This window comes from Blennius ocellaris (genome assembly GCF_963422515.1).
Source record: "Blennius ocellaris genome assembly, chromosome: 19".
NCBI classification, from domain to species: Eukaryota; Metazoa; Chordata; class Actinopteri; order Blenniiformes; family Blenniidae; genus Blennius; species Blennius ocellaris.
In genome coordinates, this window is record NC_137668.1 from 14111475 (window position 1) to 14128286 (window position 16812).

The window sequence follows — 16812 nt, forward strand, 5'->3', positions numbered from 1 at the left end:
CAGAGGTGAAGGAGCGGGTGGTGTGGGTGGACACGAAAAAGACGCAGGTGAAGAACAAAGCCGGCAAGTTGAAGGAGAAGGAGATCACCATCCTGGAGGTGCCGCCCGACGCCTGCTGCCACGGATAACACTTGGATGCGGGTGCGAGGTAAAAGGCAATTTACATCTTTCCCCTTTTGCTTGCAGGTGAGGGTGAAGGCACAGAAGCCAGGAGACAAACAACTCCAGGAGGTGTTGTACAGCACGGAGGCCCACACCAACCGCTCCTTCTGCCGCACGGGGATGGATATTCTACCGTGGAAACAGCGGCACACAGGTCTGGATACACTTTACAGAAACAGCTTGGCTTCTAATTATGAACATTTGAGTCCAACTTTTGCAAATCTTGGTCAGATTTGTTGTAAATATCAGCATCCACTACTCAGATAAAAGAACAGGACTGTAAATAGATGTGTGGTGGAACAGTAATGACACATTTTGGGGGGGGGGATGAGCTACAATGGTGTATGGAATAAGATTAAAATACAATTTGTGGAAGTTGATATTTGGCAGTTTAACTCCCATGATAATCTTCTGCACCGCTTTATCCAACACAGTTCTCCTGGTGAGGCGTATACACATTCTCAGCTGCTGGGTCGCCGTCACAGACGTGTGGTATTTGAAACTCATCTGCAGTTTAAATACCGAGTATTCACAAATACTTTGTGTGTGTGTGTGTGTGTGTTTTCATGCCAGGGGAGGACGGGTTGACACCTGTGGAGATGACAATGGCATTAGACATGGAGAACAAGCAGCCTGGCGGCACAGAAGCTCAGGGGCAGCGGGACATCTGAGCGTCAGGATCCATGTCATCCAATGTGTTTGGGGGGGGGATTTAACATGACTCAACAGTTGGATGGGAAAGTTAACAGTAAAGGACATGTTTGATACAAGCCTGCAGCTTGCAATTAACTGCTTTCTATTAATATTTGGCACATTTGTAAAAAACACTTTGTGCACGTGTTGTTGAATTCTATTTATTTAGACTGAAAATGAGCACCGAGATGTTTTAGTTGTGCCTGTGGAGCGGATGTCCATTAATCAATTGCACAGAGTCTTTTTTTTTGTTTTGTTTTTTTAATAATGACTGAGGAGTTAGTGAGCTTTGCACACCGTTAGCCCAGTACAGAAACCACTTTGAAAGCAGACGAGGAATCTCTGAATAAGGCAGTGCTGGAGGTGAAACACATGAGGCTGTGAAGGTTACAGTCAGCTTCTTTACACATTGTAATACATGTACGTGCTCGATGGCAACGGGGACAGAAATCCTGTATCATTACTAACAACACTCTGCAGAAAAACAAAATACAAACCACAGTATCATGAAGCAGAACTTTAACCAATAAAACTTCAAAGAAGCATGCAGACGAGTTAATAAATTAAAAGCCAATTGTCAGAACTGTTTGAATTTCAGATACAACTTGTGGAATCGTTGAAGGGCTGTATTCACGCCCCCAAAACCCGTCCTGTTTTTTTTTGAAGCCACGGTATAAAAATTCTTCATCTTTGCCGGCTGTTGCTGCCTGCGGGCTACGAGGAGGCGACTGCTGCACTCAGATGGGCCTGCTGCTCCGCGGGAAGCGAGGTCACAGCAGCCTGGAAGTCGGCACAGTTGTTCTGGGCAAAATCTTTCAAGAGCGCCACCAGAGTGCCCTGCGCCTCTGTTGGGGGAGAGACAAAACAGTCAGGGGTGGAGAAGCGACCGCCGTCGTTTAGAAAAAGAGAACGGAAGCAGAGGTGCAAAAGAAATAAAGAAAAATCTTCACCTTCGTCAATGTTCTTGTTGCCCACGACGTGACCCGAAGCAGCAACGATGGGCTTCATCAACTTCACGACCTGAAAGAGAGCGGTGGATTTTTCACTCAGTCGGGTTTCCACGTTTTAATGAGACGTTTGTTCTGAATCGGATGCTTGTGTTGGTTCCAACAAGACGAGATACTGCAGTCATATTGGAGTGTTCTGATGGAATATGCACTGGAACATGGAACAGCTTCTTAATAATAATAAAAAACTTTGGCCTGGTGGTGTTTTGTATGATTCATCGTTCTCAACAGCCGACTTTATGTGAAATGTTCAACACGTCCTACAAGTGTGCGTCACCGAGTGTCCCCCTGATCAAACTACATTCAGCAGGGGGCGCTCAGGATCCAAGAATCTTGTCATTTCTCCTCACCAGAGCGGGACTGTGCTTGTAGAGCAAGGCCAGGCAGCTGAACACCGTCTTGTTCTCCTCCATGTCCTCTTTAAGAGGAAGATGACCCACGACAGCAGGTACAACCTGTTGGTGAGCAAATCATTCGGTCAACACATTTATGTCCCAGACTCCGACTTCAGATCAATACTATACTGGCAGGGTTTCTCACTGAGAGGTCTTATTATGGGTTTTGACGGGACCAACCTGCTCCAGAGGGACGGCCTCCACGTTGCTCATGATCATCCGGCACAGAGCAGCGCACAGGTTGTCGATCACTCGCAGGTCCGACTCCTTGGACAGCATATTGGAAAACACCGAGAGCATGGTGGGGTAGTCTCTGGGGTGCGTCGGGATAAGGAGCAACTTTTTTTAACGTGAACTCAAATCACTCCAGAGCGAAAGCACTTGGCGCGTGGGAAGGATACGACACGATGATGGGTCCCGCCGCCTGCGCCAGGCAGCCCAGTCCAAACACGCTGTTATTGCGGACCTCGGCGTCGCCGTCCCTCACCCCCGCCACCAGCACCGGGAGCAAGCGATTGGACAGGCGGCCCGCTAAGCCACGGCCTCCGTGCACACTGGCAAGAGCGTGAAGGATTTCTCCAATGGTGCCCACGGAGAAGGAGCGGTCTGCCACCGTGCATGACGATTTCTTTGAGGGTGAACAAACAACTTCAGTCTTTAAATGAAGCTTCGACTTTAGACAAACCCACAAACACAAACCCAGGCGATACAATCAAGATCACCCATTTAGACACGCCTGGCCTTAAAACTCCTCAAACTGGTTGCCTTGGAGGCAAAACATCATTGGACTTCTCCATGTCGTCATGTTCTTTTTGGACTTAATGACTTTGTATCATCAGTTTCACGTCGTACCTTTCTCCAATCCTGCTCCTGTTTTAAAGCAATCACATGTCCTTTTTGTAATTACACAACGTGGCTGATGTAAGCCTGTTAGACCAAGTGGCGTCCTTGCTGCAGGTTAATGAGTAATTTATTTAGAAGAGTAAACAACAGCTAACGGTTGGTTGTGATAGGGAAAAAAAAAAAAAAGAAGAAAAAAAAATCCATGCTTGCTTTATTAGTGTGGTTTGGTTAATCAGATTTTAACTGCATTGATGTAATGACCCACCGCTTTAGCCATGATGAGGGGAAGCAGGTCGTTGAGGAAGGGGGCGAAGCTGTCTGCGGCAACTGCAGAAGCCAGTAATGGGATTCCCTCTCCTGCAAACTCCTGAAGCATGGCGTCATACTCCGCCTGCATCAAACACACAAAATCAAGGCGCATTGATGAAAGAAAAGATATTGAAACCATTTCATTGAGGGCTACGTGTTCTACAGGCAACACAATCAATAAGAAAAGCTGCGTCCGCTAAGAAATAAGTAGCAAATAAAACAATCGATTAGTGCATTTGTCCCGAAACTCGGTCAAGAGCAGATCGCTGGTATATTGCGTGTGCAGATGGAATCAGTTATTCCTGTGACTTTATGTAGTACCTGTTGTTCTTCATCTTCAGCATCATCACCACCGCCATCCTGACAAACAGTCTAAGCAGGAATGGACAAAACACAAAACTTTTAACAACGTGAAAAAGAATATGGCACATGGGCTCATTTCATCAGCATGAACGTGGCTTTGTTTTTCTCTCTTCCTGACCTTTTTCTTCAGCACATCACGGATCACGTAGCTGATGGCTTTGAGGTGCGTTGCATTTTTGAACGCTTCTCCTTGACATGACTTGATGACGCTGTTCATGGTCTCGAGGACGCCCATCACGACCTGCCGCTCGGTCTCTTTTCTCACCGTCTCCACAAAGCAGGGAAGCACCACATCCAGCAGCTTCAACAGGGCTGGAAACAAAAACAAACAAAAAAAATGGAGATTTAGAAGAAAACATGAAACCAGCAGTGCTCCTACTTCAAAGTCTGACACAAGTTATGGACATGTACAGATTAAGCAGATCGCTAAACTGCTATTTATACCAGATTCTTTTTCTGACAAGAGGCTTGTTTGAGCTCCAAAAAGTCATTAATCGACATAACGGTAAGCATTACTGCTCCTTCCCCTCTCCCGGTCTACTGTATTACCCTGGTGGTTGGTCTCGGTGGGATTGTCCTCCCACACTTTGTGCTGAGCTCGGCAAAACTGGCCCATGGCCCCGTAAGCCGCCCTGCGGACGTCCTCGTGGGGAAACTAGGGGGACGACAAAGAGGAATCAACTTCGAATGCTTTTTTGTTTGCAGGCACAGAACGAGCGTGCAGACAATGTTCTGACCAGACCGCCAGAGTCACTTACGTCTCTCAACTCGTACACTTGCTGGAAGCTGGACTCCAGGAAGGGTTGAAAGGCAGCCCTGCGACAGAAAACACCAGCCACAAACTCAAATCAGAAACGTCGGATGGAGGGGGGGGGGACTTTCAGATTCGACCGATCTAAATGACTGATTGTTGACAAGCCTCAATATTGAGATCACACGATTTAATGATGTGACAGACATTGGTTGTGAAACTATTCAGAGTCTAAGGAGGTGGCAGAAGGATCACGTAGGTGCGAAGACAACATTTTATCAATATCTATAATACCCCGTGTTGAAGGCAATCTCTCCCAGAGCGTCACAGGCGTCCTCCTTCTCATCGATGTAGGAATTTTCCACACTGAACCTAACAGACGGATGTTTCATGGCATCAGGCATGAGTGACAACAGTTTCTAGCTCAAAAGAACGACGTGCTTGTGTGTGTGTGTGTGTGTGCGCTGGTGTGTAAATCCCACCCTGTTACGTCATGCATATTTTCCTCCGGCTCCTCTTCCAGAAATTCCTCCGCGTCGTTCTTTTCAGTGTTATCATTCTCGTCGTCATCGTCTTCATCCAGCAGGACAAAAGTCTTGTCCTCCTCAAGGTGGGCCTGAAAAAAAAAAAAAAGGGGGGGGGGGGGACAGAGTGAGAAGTGTCACGTTGTAAACGACTCTTTTCAAAACGCATTCCGGGGACTGCTCTGCTTTACCGTGATGCCTTCATTGGATTTGAGGGCGAGCAACATGATGGTGGTTATGGCGGTGAGCTGAGGAACGAGGCAGTCGGGGCTGACCGTGGAGACAGCAGAGTACAAACTGTACCTGCGGCGAGGAGGAAAGACGGACAGGCTTTGTGAAAGATCACATACTGTCGGATAAAACGCAAACCCTATTTGGTTATTTAACGATCAAATCGCACACGGATTAAAGTAAACGACGTACGTGCAGCGTCTTAGGTCCGGGTCGTCGATGGTGTCTGTGAGATTGAGGCCCAGCCCGACACACTCCGCGGCAAGAGGACTGAAGACGTCCTTGCCAATGGTACGGGCCAGCACGGAGAGCGTATCTGGGAGCAAAAAAATTCAATGACAGCAAGTACCACGGTTTGTTTTCCGGTTACTCTCGGGGTTAAAAAGCGGCTGGGATGTCGTGAGCGTGCACAGGCGACGTACCCAAAGACTGAGTTTGCAGAGGCCTCATCTCCTCGGTGGTGGTCGTGAGGAAGCCTTTCAGGCTTTCAATGACTGGAGGGAAGTAGGGAACCAGCAGCTCCTTGGCAGCGTTGGCTGACGACAGAAGGCATTCGCCACATTTTCAACAGCGTGGCGGCAATAACTTTTCTTTGATGAGCTCTGCCTTTGTCCACCAGGCATTGAGAGTAAACTTAATGCCGTACAAATATATAATCGTCAGCCTTCTGTCTGATGCAAAGAATGCCAATTAACATCTCTAACTAAAATCGAGTTAAAAATCATTACATTTAGGCATTTTGATTGAATGAGCGTTTCACTGCTTTACCGATGGCTCCAATTGCAGATACAGCCAGCGCCTTGATCTTGAGGCTGTCGGTGTTGTTGAGTGTAGACAGCATCGTGTCCATCAGGGTGGACAGGTAGGGCTCAATGTCGGGTCCTGTTTAGAGAAAATGGAAAACACGGGTGTCATTCAAGGCTACGTAAAGCTGAAATGTGCAGCGACTATTTTTTTTTTTTTTAACACGACTGAATAACTAAGCTGTTGTTTAGTTTATTGGCATTGGCTTGTGCTGTACATAGTCATTTTTCTACAGCGGGTGAAGTTAAGTTAGAGCATGACTGATGGTTTAGCTCACCAAGGTTCTCCATGAAGTTTTCCAGGGCATAAAAAGCCTTAGTGACATGACCGACTTTGGCGTTGCTCAAGGATGAGAGGTAGCCCAGCAGCAAGGGCATCAGCTCTGCACAGTACTTACTGACTTCAGGCTGGAATGCAGAGAAGTGAAAAGAGAACAAAGCAAAGAAACTAAGACAACTTGTGGTATTGTCGTGCTCATTTCATTATACTCTTAAGAAAAAAATAGCGTAATTTCCGGACTATAAGCTGCCACTTCCTAATAATTTTTGCGGGTCAACGAGCTTCATGTCGCCAGATTCCACTTCCGGATGTAGATACATGCTGTTTTGAGCCTCTGCGTCAGAACTCCAACAGCTGACTGCCGCGAGTGATGCGTTCAGGTACATCGCGTAAAACCGCCCTTGCTGGCCTCCGTAGCTGAGAAATCTTCCTCTTCAGAATCACAATCGGCAAATAGCCGGTAAAATACTTTATCAACAGAGATAAAACCCTGCGATTGGGTTTTCCTCTCTCTTTCAGTGGGATTAAACGCAGCAGGTGGACGACACACGCACTTTGCACTGCGTGCAGGAATTTCTAGCACCATGAAAGCCAGATTTACAGGAATTGATGAAAATATGAGCAATTTCTTTTTAAATTTTGCAGGTCCGGCTTATATCAAGCTGTGTTCAATAGTCCAGAAAATACGGTATTAAATATCCTAGAACTCTCCACACTTTGTATGAAAAAGAAAACGACAGGAATTGATTTAAAGTGACACGCCGTGTTCCCTAACTCACCTGTAAATATTCAGAGAATTGCCCAAGGGCAAAAAGCGCAGCGCTGCGGACCACCTGGTCGCTGTCAGAAAGACTCTGGCACACCGTTTGCAGCACTGACGACAGCATCCTGCCGCAGATGTAAAGACAAAAAGACGCTCAGATCTGGCAGATTATTATGGCCTAAGCACCCACAGCATAAAAGTCTTCTTTTAAATGATGTTTGACGACAGGTAATTCATTAAAGCAAGGCGTACTTGGTGCGGATGTGGTCTGCGCATCCTTCAGCCAGCACAGCCAGGCACATCAGGCCACCTTTCTTCTGGTAGGGATCTTTACTGGTGAGGCAGGTTTGGGTGAGGGGCAGCTGTCAAATGACACACAAAGGCCACGTACGGTCAAAATTGGCATATTGAAAGACGTTATACATTTACTACAGATGCAGATGACTCACAAGATGATGGAACAGCTTCTCCGGGGGCATGTGAAGCGCCATGGTATCAATTATCTAGAAAATAAAAAAAGAGAAACGACTCGACGTGACTTTCGACTTGACGCTGAACGTCACACGATATGGGGAACTCCCGTTGCGTCTCGTCACCTGAGCGGCAGTGTGTTTGGGATTTTCGTCGTCTGCGCCGTCGCCGCTGTCGTCCTCCTCGTCCTCTGGATCCTGCTGGCCGGGCGGCGGGGACGCGGTGAGCACCGGGAAAATGGTCTGCAGGATGGGATTCAGCAGCTTCTGCTTCAGCACTGTCTGCAATGTGGAGGAAAATACGAGCTTGTTGTTAAAAACGCATAAAGGAAATGCTATTCATCCATCCGATAACACGTATTCAAAAGACTGGAGTATGTTTAAGACGTGTGTGCAGGTATATCTCAATATAATGCGATTAAATGAGGGTAAAACCTTTTTCTCTGTTGTATATCTATTTTTTTTTTTTAATATTAAAGAAATGGTGGCCATCTCTACCTTGCTCTTTAACTTGATGAGAAAGGCAATGCAAGAAAGCGCCTTCACCCGCAGGGGGTCACTTAGGGAAGTGTCGCTGCCCACCTAAGACAAACAAATGCTGGTCAAATTGTCTTGCATTCGGATACAAATTTAAATTGCGTTCAGAATACAACACAGACGGTTCTTGATTTTGGACTTTTGCAACCTACCTCCAAGCAGAACCGGACAATGTCAGCGACATGAGGGACAATGATGGACACTTCACTCTCCATGAGCTCATTTAAGACCTCCATGGCTTCACCAGCCTGGTCCTGTGCAAACGCAGAAACCCCCATTGCATTAGCTTCTCTGATTAATCCACATATTAACGCTGCAAGGTTCTTTCAGGACATCGCAGTCGACCTGATCAGCCTTGATGAGGTGTTTGAGAGCAACGATCAAGCTCGGAATGATAGAACGCATCTGGGCCTGTAGAGACACGAGGACACGTTCGTAAAAAAGGCATTCGTGTTCTTGAAAATTACATTTTGACTCCAATTCGAGTATATATTGAATGGAAGTGATGCTCACCATCTCCTCTGTACCAGTGTAAGCAGTGATGGATGTGAGGGTCAGGATGCAGTAGTACAAGGCCGTGGGGTTGCTGTGGTCTTGCAGCACAGAACTAAAGAGTTGAAGCAGCTGACAGTAGTGAGGCTTAAAAGATTCCGGGTTGGAATCCATCACCTTATTCAGCAACAGGAGGCCAACCTGTCGGGGCAAAAAGGTTTTGACATACACAGAGAAAGACAAAGTCGGCATAATGTACAGTACGGGGGGAAAAATCCCTATCACTATAAACAAAAACAAAAAAAAAAGAATTAAACCCGACTTAAATTTCATATCTTTTGCACAATAACTGTACCCGTCTGTCGTGAGGGTTGCTGCTCTTGGTGGATTGGTTCAGAAGCTCCAGCAGGGCGGGCCAGCGATCTGGAGTTTCATGTTTCACCATAACTGCACACAGCTGGGAGAGCGAGTGCTGCACGGTATGCCTGCAAAGCAGAGATACAGCAGCTGAGACACTTGGCATTTCATGGGTACGTACAGCAATGTGTGGAATATACACTTCAGGCAACATTTTTGTCGTTAAAAAAAAAAAAAAAATACTTACTCTGTTTCTCGCATAAAGGCCTGCAACACCACAGCCTTAAGGCTGCATAGAGAAAGACATTTATTTACACTTACGACAACATAAACTTAACTTGAAGCTTAAAACAGGGTCTCAATATAATGACATTGATGAAAGTTATCCATGAGAGAAAAAATAAATCTGCCCGAATAGGTGAGGTCCAATATCCATTATACACCCCTGATTGTGCATGAAGGAAGTAAGACTGAATGATAGAAATCAGAAAAAAGCAGTGTTGAGGATCGCAGGACTGAGTGGCAATTAAAAACTGTGAAACGACTCGAACCTCTCTCTGTCGTTGGGGTTAATCTTTTTCCAGTGTTTTTTCACTCTCAACCTCAGCATCACCGCAGCAGACTGGCGAACCTACACAGAGAAGGTGAACATGGACACGGGGGTTTTGTGAAGTGCAAGTTACAGTAAATAAACCACTTATTGGCAGTTAAGCACACCTGGAGGTCTTGAGAACTGCTCATGACAGCACACAGGGCAGGGATGATGGCTGGATCTTTGAAAGCCTGTTTCAGCAGGACTGTGGCCTGGAAAGACAGAAAAAAAGATCCTCAAGCAACGACCAACGGAATCTCACCCGCATTTCGTGTGAATAGTCAAGAAGCAGAATAAAATCCGAGCACTGAAGTCATATTAAAAATAGGTGGCAAATGAAAACATTTTGACTTATCTAAACTTAACAGCGCACAAAGTGGGGTTTTTTTCAGGGCGTTTTTAGAAGTTATACTCGCAAGTTCGTTAGTTCTTTACCGGCGAACGTTGAGCGAGGTTTGTTTGCTCGACTAAAACAAAATAAGAGTATTTAGTCGGTGGTGTTACCTGCTGGATAATTTCATTATCCGGCTGTGTCAGCTGTGACAGGATCCGCTCCAGTTCTTCAGTCATCTTGATATAGTTTAAGCCTGGCACACACAACGGGATTTTATATAAATCTTCACAGATCAAGAGAACACACGCTTGACCAAAAAAAAAAAAAAAAAAAAAAAGACAGATCGCACAAGATCTTCCTCTTCTGGTGTGATAATGGTGCAAACTACGGAGTTCACCACACACTAACATATAGCCGAGTATCAGACTCTGCCTGCGCCATATCTATATGCTAAACATCTATAAACAAACTATTCTTTTTTTTTGCAGACATCCGACAATCGAGCCCGTGCTCCCGATGCTCTGGGAGGGGGAGATCGGGACTAAAATTGGCCGGATCATCCTGCAGTGTGTGCCGGTGTTATGGCAAAAAAAAAGTGATGCCCTGCCAAAATACTGGCCTTTTCGGTTCCAACTCCTGAAGCTTGACTTGTCCTTCGTCCACGACGTGGCAATCCCGAGTATGCTAGACCTGTCAAACATGTAAACAAAGTCTATGAGAGAAAGTTTGACCACCCAATGGGTGAATGTGACACGGAAAACGCACTTAAACACTCGACTGGGTGTGACTTTTCCCGAGTGGTCGAGCTGCAAAGTGCGGGAGTGTCGGACCTCCGGTTCTGGGCTGATCCGTGAACGGCTCCTGCTGCCAGCACGCGGGTCTCGGCCAGCCAGCGGCTCCACGTGAGCTGAGTTAAAGGGACCTGGGAATTTTCAGCTTCGTGGACACAAACAGCGCCGACAGGCGGCGAGGAGGTCACAAATTCAATTTGCACAACTTGGAACATCTACGTGAACAATGTTTGGAGACAAATGTGAACAAAATTACTGAAAAAAAGTAAGAATGATGGTATGACATAATCGGATGACAAATACAAAAAAAAAATAATATGTGTACTGTGTGACTTAAGCAAAAATAATTAGTGTTGTTGTCAAGACCAAGACCAAGTTGAACTGGTCCTCGCTGCTTGAGGGCCTCCGACTGAGAATGTCATCTGGATAGCAGACAGATGTGGAAATGTTTTAAAAGTTAATGTAATTCTCTAACAGAAAGCATGGCGAACCTGTAGTGGTTCAAGTTTGCAAGGAGTTTAAAGATAAGTTGAGGGGGTTTTCCTACCCACTTCAAGGCAAAAACAAAATTTTATATAAAAGTTTAAAGATTCTAAAAAGTTTAAAAGATATGAAAAGGTTTGATTGGGTTTTATTTTTTTAAAAGTTTAAAAAGTTGAATGTTATTAAGTTATTAAGTATCAAAACGTGCAACAAAGGGAATGTTTGCATAATTTTAAGATATGAAAATAAGATTCTTAAATTGCACAATCTTTTCTAAGCATTTAACGCAGGCTCTGCAACAATTAAACCAGATGATGGTGGCAGATGATTGCAACCTGATTGTCATCCGTCCCTCTGGGCTGGAGTCTCGCGCTCCAGTGATAGGGTAGGCCAGTAGGGTAAAAGGGCAGAGGGGTTATTGACTCACTTCTTACGTATGCCTCACCCGATTAGAACAGGAAGTATAGACCCCATGAAATTAGTGTAATCTCAATGAAATTGAATGTGCGACATATCTACAATAGAACTTTAGCTTTTATTGTAACATGGTTGTACATTTTATATTTCTGGGTCAGTTTCGTCGAGAGGCACTTCTGAGATCGGCCGCTAGATGTCAGCGTCTCCCTGACCAATGGGCAACAACGTATCTGGGCGAAACTATTTCATTTGGAGGGGTGGTTAGATGAAGTAGAAGTTTAGAAGTATTAACTCCAACTCAAGTCCCTTCGGATAGTATATCAACAGCAGCGATTCGGTTGCAATACATGTTGGAAACAAACCCCAACTATATCAACAAAGCAACGCTATTTTGTGCTACATTAACAAATTACCTCCCTTTGCGACTTCACTTTGTCACGTTGGTATCGTTCGGTGTCATGGCTCCCTGAGCGAGTGGACGTCCGAGTACGAAACGCTTCCTAAACCGCTAGAAGAAATAAAACGTCTCTTCTTGCGATTGAGCAGCGAATATTTTAATCTACTTACCCGTTTGGTGTAGACAATTCGTCATGGCGGGCAGCAGTACGGCGCAGAAAACATGGGAGCTGACGAACAGCATGCAGGAAGTCCAGAGCATTGACGAGATCTACAAATATGACAAAAAACAACAACAAGAAATCCTCGCTGCCAAACCCTGGACGAAGGAGTACGTTTAAACCTTGTGTTTTCCAGCCTTGCGTGCGAGGTGTTCGTGGAGTCAACCGTTATCTAATGTGCAGTTTTGTCCTGAAAATCCCTGATCGCTTGCTACTACTCGTCAACTAGCATACCTCTCTTATGTGTGTGTGGGCAGCAGCGTCACATAACTGTGTGATGTGTATTTACAAATGTTGTTTTGTTTTTGTTTTTGTTTTCTTCTTCCATTCAAACACTTCGTTTTGTGTGTCTCGTTGGCCCACAGTCACCACTACTTCAAGTACTGCAAGATCTCCGCCCTGGCCCTGCTGAAGATGGTGATGCACGCCAGGTCCGGGGGGAACCTGGAGGTGATGGGCCTCATGCTGGGGAAGGTGGATGGAGAAACCATGATGATCATGGACAGCTTTGCCCTGCCCGTGGAGGGTACGGAAACCAGGGTCAACGCCCAGGCTGCAGCCTACGAGTACATGGCTGCCTATATTGAAAATGCCAAACAGGTTGGTCAATTCCTATAAGTTAACAGTGTATACAGTATAATTGTCTGAATGAGAGTGTGTGAGGGGTAATGCAGTGACAGATTATTCTCCAATATATATATATATATATATATATATATATAAAGCTCACAGTGTCAAACTTTCAATTTATGATCAGATTTTTATTTTTTTTTTCCATGTGGCACCTTCCAAAAACTCAAACTTAAACAAATGGTCACTGCAGACATGCAATCAAACTTCCATTTCAATATTGTTTCACGTCATCGTAACAGTAACTGAGTTTAACTGAATATTTCATACTGTTGTAATTTAGAAACATGTCATATTTCTTGTATTTATTTCTCGTACTGAGTCATTCCTGTACGTTCGGCCCGGTTGTTCAGGTGGGCCGTCTGGAGAACGCTATTGGCTGGTACCACAGTCACCCGGGCTACGGATGCTGGCTGTCAGGCATCGACGTCAGCACTCAGATGCTCAACCAGCAGTTTCAAGAGCCTTTTGTGGCTGTTGTGGTAAGATCGGAAATACTCACCATTTTTTTTTTTTTTTTAAATTCCTGGTCATGTTGTGTTTACTTTGCTTTCTAATTTCCTGCTGTTGAAAGTGTAATGATACACAAATTATGTGTGTGTAACTGAGAAGGGAGCGTGATTTATTGGCGTACGAGTTGTACATTTCCTTGTAGTGCTGATGAATATTTTGCTATTGCAACCATATATGCTATTTACACTCCCATTTGTTTTGGGGTTGTTTTTTTTTGCGGTACTTAAATGCCAGGGGCGTCATCTAATGAAGTGTGCACCTTCAGCACACTGACAGCCACAGTGAAATTGCTCCTGGTGGGGCATGTGTGAGGAGTCCCTGGAGGTTTGCACGACCCCTGACTTTTGTTTTCCTGTTCTACTGTATCTCGCTTCCTCCAGATCGACCCGACTCGGACTATTTCTGCCGGGAAAGTCAACCTGGGGGCCTTCAGAACCTACCCGAAGGTAACGCAACGATTGATTTGCATGACAGCAATTTTCTTCTATTTGAAAATGACAAACATGAAATAGTAAGAAGTATTTTTGGTTGGTGTTTTTTTTTTTTTTTCCCGTATTTTTTAAAAATTTGTCTTGTAGTGTCTATATGCCATACGTCGTGCAGGAGTGTTTATTTAAAAGTTTCCTGTCTGGACTTTTAGGGTTACAAACCCCCCGATGAGGGACCGTCAGAATATCAGACAATCCCTCTGAACAAGATCGAAGACTTTGGTGTACACTGTAAACAGTGAGTCATTTACATTTTACAAGCATCGTTAATCTCGAGTCGAGTGGTCATGTCATTTTTTTTTTTTTTTTATTGTTTACTTTTTATTCGCGCCACTTAATTTACCCGGTTTATGACCCTTATTCGATCTGTTTTAGGTATTACGCCTTGGAGGTTACATACTTCAAGTCTTCCCTCGACAGAAAGCTGCTGGAACTTCTTTGGAATAAATATTGGGTTAATACCTTGAGCTCCTCAAGCCTCCTCACGGTACGTAATCAAGGTCACAAACCAAATGTTTGTTAATAGTCTTGACAGTTTTGATTTATGATGAATAAATGGCACAATAACTCAGCGAGTCATGTGGGCACCAGTTTGCGACGAAGTGATTCATTGCGGTTTATCGGCCCTGCGTCTTTGTTTATTGGTTTTAGCAATAAGCTTGGATGTGAACTTTATTTTTTTCAACAAAGCGGACGGGGGCGTTGAAGTCGGACCCGAGCGCAAAAGACACCGATGCTCCTTCCTCCAGCGCTTGGCTCTAAAGATTGAAAGCCCCCCCCCCCCTCCCTCATGTGAATTCCCATTGTGACTGCAGTCACTCCGTCCCGAGCTCGACTTAACGGGCTAAAAAGGCACCGGGCTTATCCAAACACTTCGCTCTCTGGCATTCGGGATGAAGATGAATTGACTACATGTCAGGGACGAGCCGCTCCTCGGCTGACGGGCTTTGTCAGTTGCTACACTGTCACCCCAGTCAGGGTGGGGGGGGGGGCACCTCATGTCATTGTGTTTTAATTACCTCTCCTACTATAAACACAGGCCTCACCTTAAGCAAACTCTTCACTGGCTGCCTTTCAGTCACCACAACACTCTCCTGCCGCTCGGTCCACACGTGTGTTGTCATTTGGTCAAAAATGTCTTTGTGGGAAATCTGTTTCCCGGCTTTTGTGAGCAAATTGTGCATGAATTGGTTTCTCCCATGTGTGTGTGTGTTTTGTGTGCGTTGTCGGGTCAGAACTCGGACTACACCACAGGCCAGGTGTTTGACCTGTCAGAGAAGCTGGAGCAGTCGGAGGCTCAGCTGGGAAGAGGCTGCTTCATGCTCGGGTTGGACACACATGACCGCAAGTCTGAGGACAAGCTGGCCAAAGCAACACGAGACAGGTTGTTTTGTTTTTTTTTGAAGTACCGTGTTAACATACTTTCATTTCAGTGTTTTCTATAACTATAGCCTAATAATATATGCATCACATCTCTTTAGGTGATTGAAACAGGGTTGTTGTTTTCGGTTTTATTTGTTTTACAGTCGTTTTTAAATCACAATGTTAGTTTGTAGACTCAGGACATTTTATTTAAATGAAATGACAAACAAAACATAATTGGAAAATATCAAATATTCACCATTTTGAATAGCTTTACTAAAAGACATAATTAGATATTACATTGATGATGGCCTCAAAGTGTTGATTTTATAATAATCTCACTATTTCATTATTACTCTGGATAAAACATTGATTCATGTCGCTTATTTAGCAGATGTGCAATATAGGTATTAATAATCTATATAAAGTTAGACTCATGCAATCCAGACAATGACTGCAGTATATTATTTTCTCAGCTATTTAGTTACCAAGTGAAATATGTTGTAGTTTAAATTCATACAAAACAGAAAACAACAGTCTTCCACGCATTACAATGACAGAACTTTTTTATTTTCCCTTCTTCACAAATAATAAGAATTGTAAAAGCTTGGAGTTATTTTATTGGTTTTGTTTTAATTTCATGTGTAGTCCATATTTTAATTATTTATGGCTTGTAAGATTTTTGACAATAACTAAACAGCTCATAAAGTAATGGAATATGTGCCGCTCATGTTCCTCACAAATGAGCCACCATTTAAATGCGAAATAAGCTTTCCAGATTTCCAATAGGTTTCTTAATACAACTTGAATATTTAGACTAAAAACCTTAATTTTCCTTCACAGTGGAACTAGATTCTGCTTATTGAGTGTAGAGCTACCACTCTAGATATCGTTATTCTATCTGGGAGGCTCAATATTCTTCTTTTTTTGGTTTCAGCTGCAAGACAACCATAGAGGCGATCCATGGCCTGATGTCCCAAGTCATTAAAGACAAGCTCTTCAATCAAATCAACACGTCTGCCAATTGAAGCTGAACCAGCACAAGATTTCTCCTGAAAGTGATTGAATGTGCACGTCAAAACATGTGTTGGTTGATGCTGTTAAACTGCTAAGAGTGGCGTCTGCGTGTGACCTTTCTACGGAAGGGGGGGGGGGGATTTTCATTTCTATTCCGTTTTGTCTTTTTCCTAGAAGTAGCCAAGAAATTAATTCTGGACAAAAGCAAAAAAAAATAAAGTATAAAAAGTAAAAGGACTGGGTGTGGACTATTTTTTTTGATGTAATGCAACAATGTCATATAAGGCTTCAGGGGCATATTGCTGAAAAGAAACGTTGACCTCACCTTGCGGTCGCCCTCGACACCCGGCTGAGCCAGTCAGTCGTCCACATGCAAGCCCGTCATCGCAATTACATAATGGAACAGCCAACCCGAGGCTCCTGCACAGGGTCAATCAGACCCGGCTGCCACTCGTGGGACGTCTCTGCGGAGTGACTTCCCCCCGCACAGCTTGGCTCCCGGTGGCCTCGAGCGGCGGCGCACACTCTGGCGGGAGCGGCCCGCTCACAGTGATGCAGCGCAGAAACAGAAGCCGCACACACTGGAGT

General features: G+C 44.7%; 2 protein-coding genes across 2 annotated transcripts; one reads left to right on the plus strand and one right to left on the minus strand.

The window, feature by feature from the left end:
- Positions 1–1136: 1136 nt before the first annotated feature.
- Positions 1137–10753, minus strand: ipo4 (importin 4). The gene is made up of 32 exons (XM_080515108.1): positions 10672–10753; positions 10526–10596; positions 10077–10159; positions 9698–9784; positions 9532–9611; positions 9228–9269; positions 8979–9108; positions 8645–8824; positions 8477–8542; positions 8284–8385; positions 8093–8176; positions 7721–7876; positions 7574–7627; positions 7377–7486; positions 7141–7249; positions 6360–6489; positions 6047–6160; positions 5701–5814; positions 5471–5594; positions 5239–5350; positions 5006–5139; positions 4818–4895; positions 4531–4588; positions 4322–4427; positions 3891–4084; positions 3731–3781; positions 3366–3491; positions 2659–2885; positions 2438–2570; positions 2213–2317; positions 1806–1875; positions 1137–1700 (listed from the first exon to the last, which is right to left on the minus strand). The coding sequence occupies exons 3-32, from the start codon at positions 10140–10142 to the stop codon at positions 1570–1572; spliced, it is 3273 nt and encodes a 1090-aa protein (XP_080371234.1). The 5' UTR covers positions 10143–10159; positions 10526–10596; positions 10672–10753; the 3' UTR covers positions 1137–1569.
- Positions 10754–12058: 1305 nt separating this feature from the next.
- Positions 12059–16339, plus strand: cops5 (COP9 signalosome subunit 5). Its single transcript, XM_080515234.1, has 8 exons — positions 12059–12324; positions 12580–12814; positions 13198–13326; positions 13738–13803; positions 13998–14083; positions 14221–14332; positions 15081–15229; positions 16145–16339. The coding sequence occupies exons 1-8, from the start codon at positions 12188–12190 to the stop codon at positions 16233–16235; spliced, it is 1005 nt and encodes a 334-aa protein (XP_080371360.1). The 5' UTR covers positions 12059–12187; the 3' UTR covers positions 16236–16339.
- Positions 16340–16812: the final 473 nt, after the last annotated feature.

Excerpts from the sequence above, each read along its gene's own strand:
- ipo4 (XM_080515108.1), bottom strand. The coding sequence starts at position 10,142 with ATGACTGAAGAACTGGAGCGGATCCTGTCACAGCTGACACAGCCGGAT. Across the intron at positions 6,490-7,140 it reads AATTCTCTGAATATTTACAG|CCTGAAGTCAGTAAGTACTG; the intron begins GTGAGTTAGGGA and ends TCTGCATTCCAG. Across the intron at positions 3,782-3,890 it reads GTGATGTGCTGAAGAAAAAG|ACTGTTTGTCAGGATGGCGG; the intron begins GTCAGGAAGAGA and ends ATTCCTGCTTAG.
- cops5 (XM_080515234.1), top strand. The coding sequence starts at position 12,188 with ATGGCGGGCAGCAGTACGGCGCAGAAAACATGGGAGCTGACGAACAGC. Across the intron at positions 14,333-15,080 it reads GCTCCTCAAGCCTCCTCACG|AACTCGGACTACACCACAGG; the intron begins GTACGTAATCAA and ends TTGTCGGGTCAG. Across the intron at positions 15,230-16,144 it reads GCCAAAGCAACACGAGACAG|CTGCAAGACAACCATAGAGG; the intron begins GTTGTTTTGTTT and ends TTTTGGTTTCAG.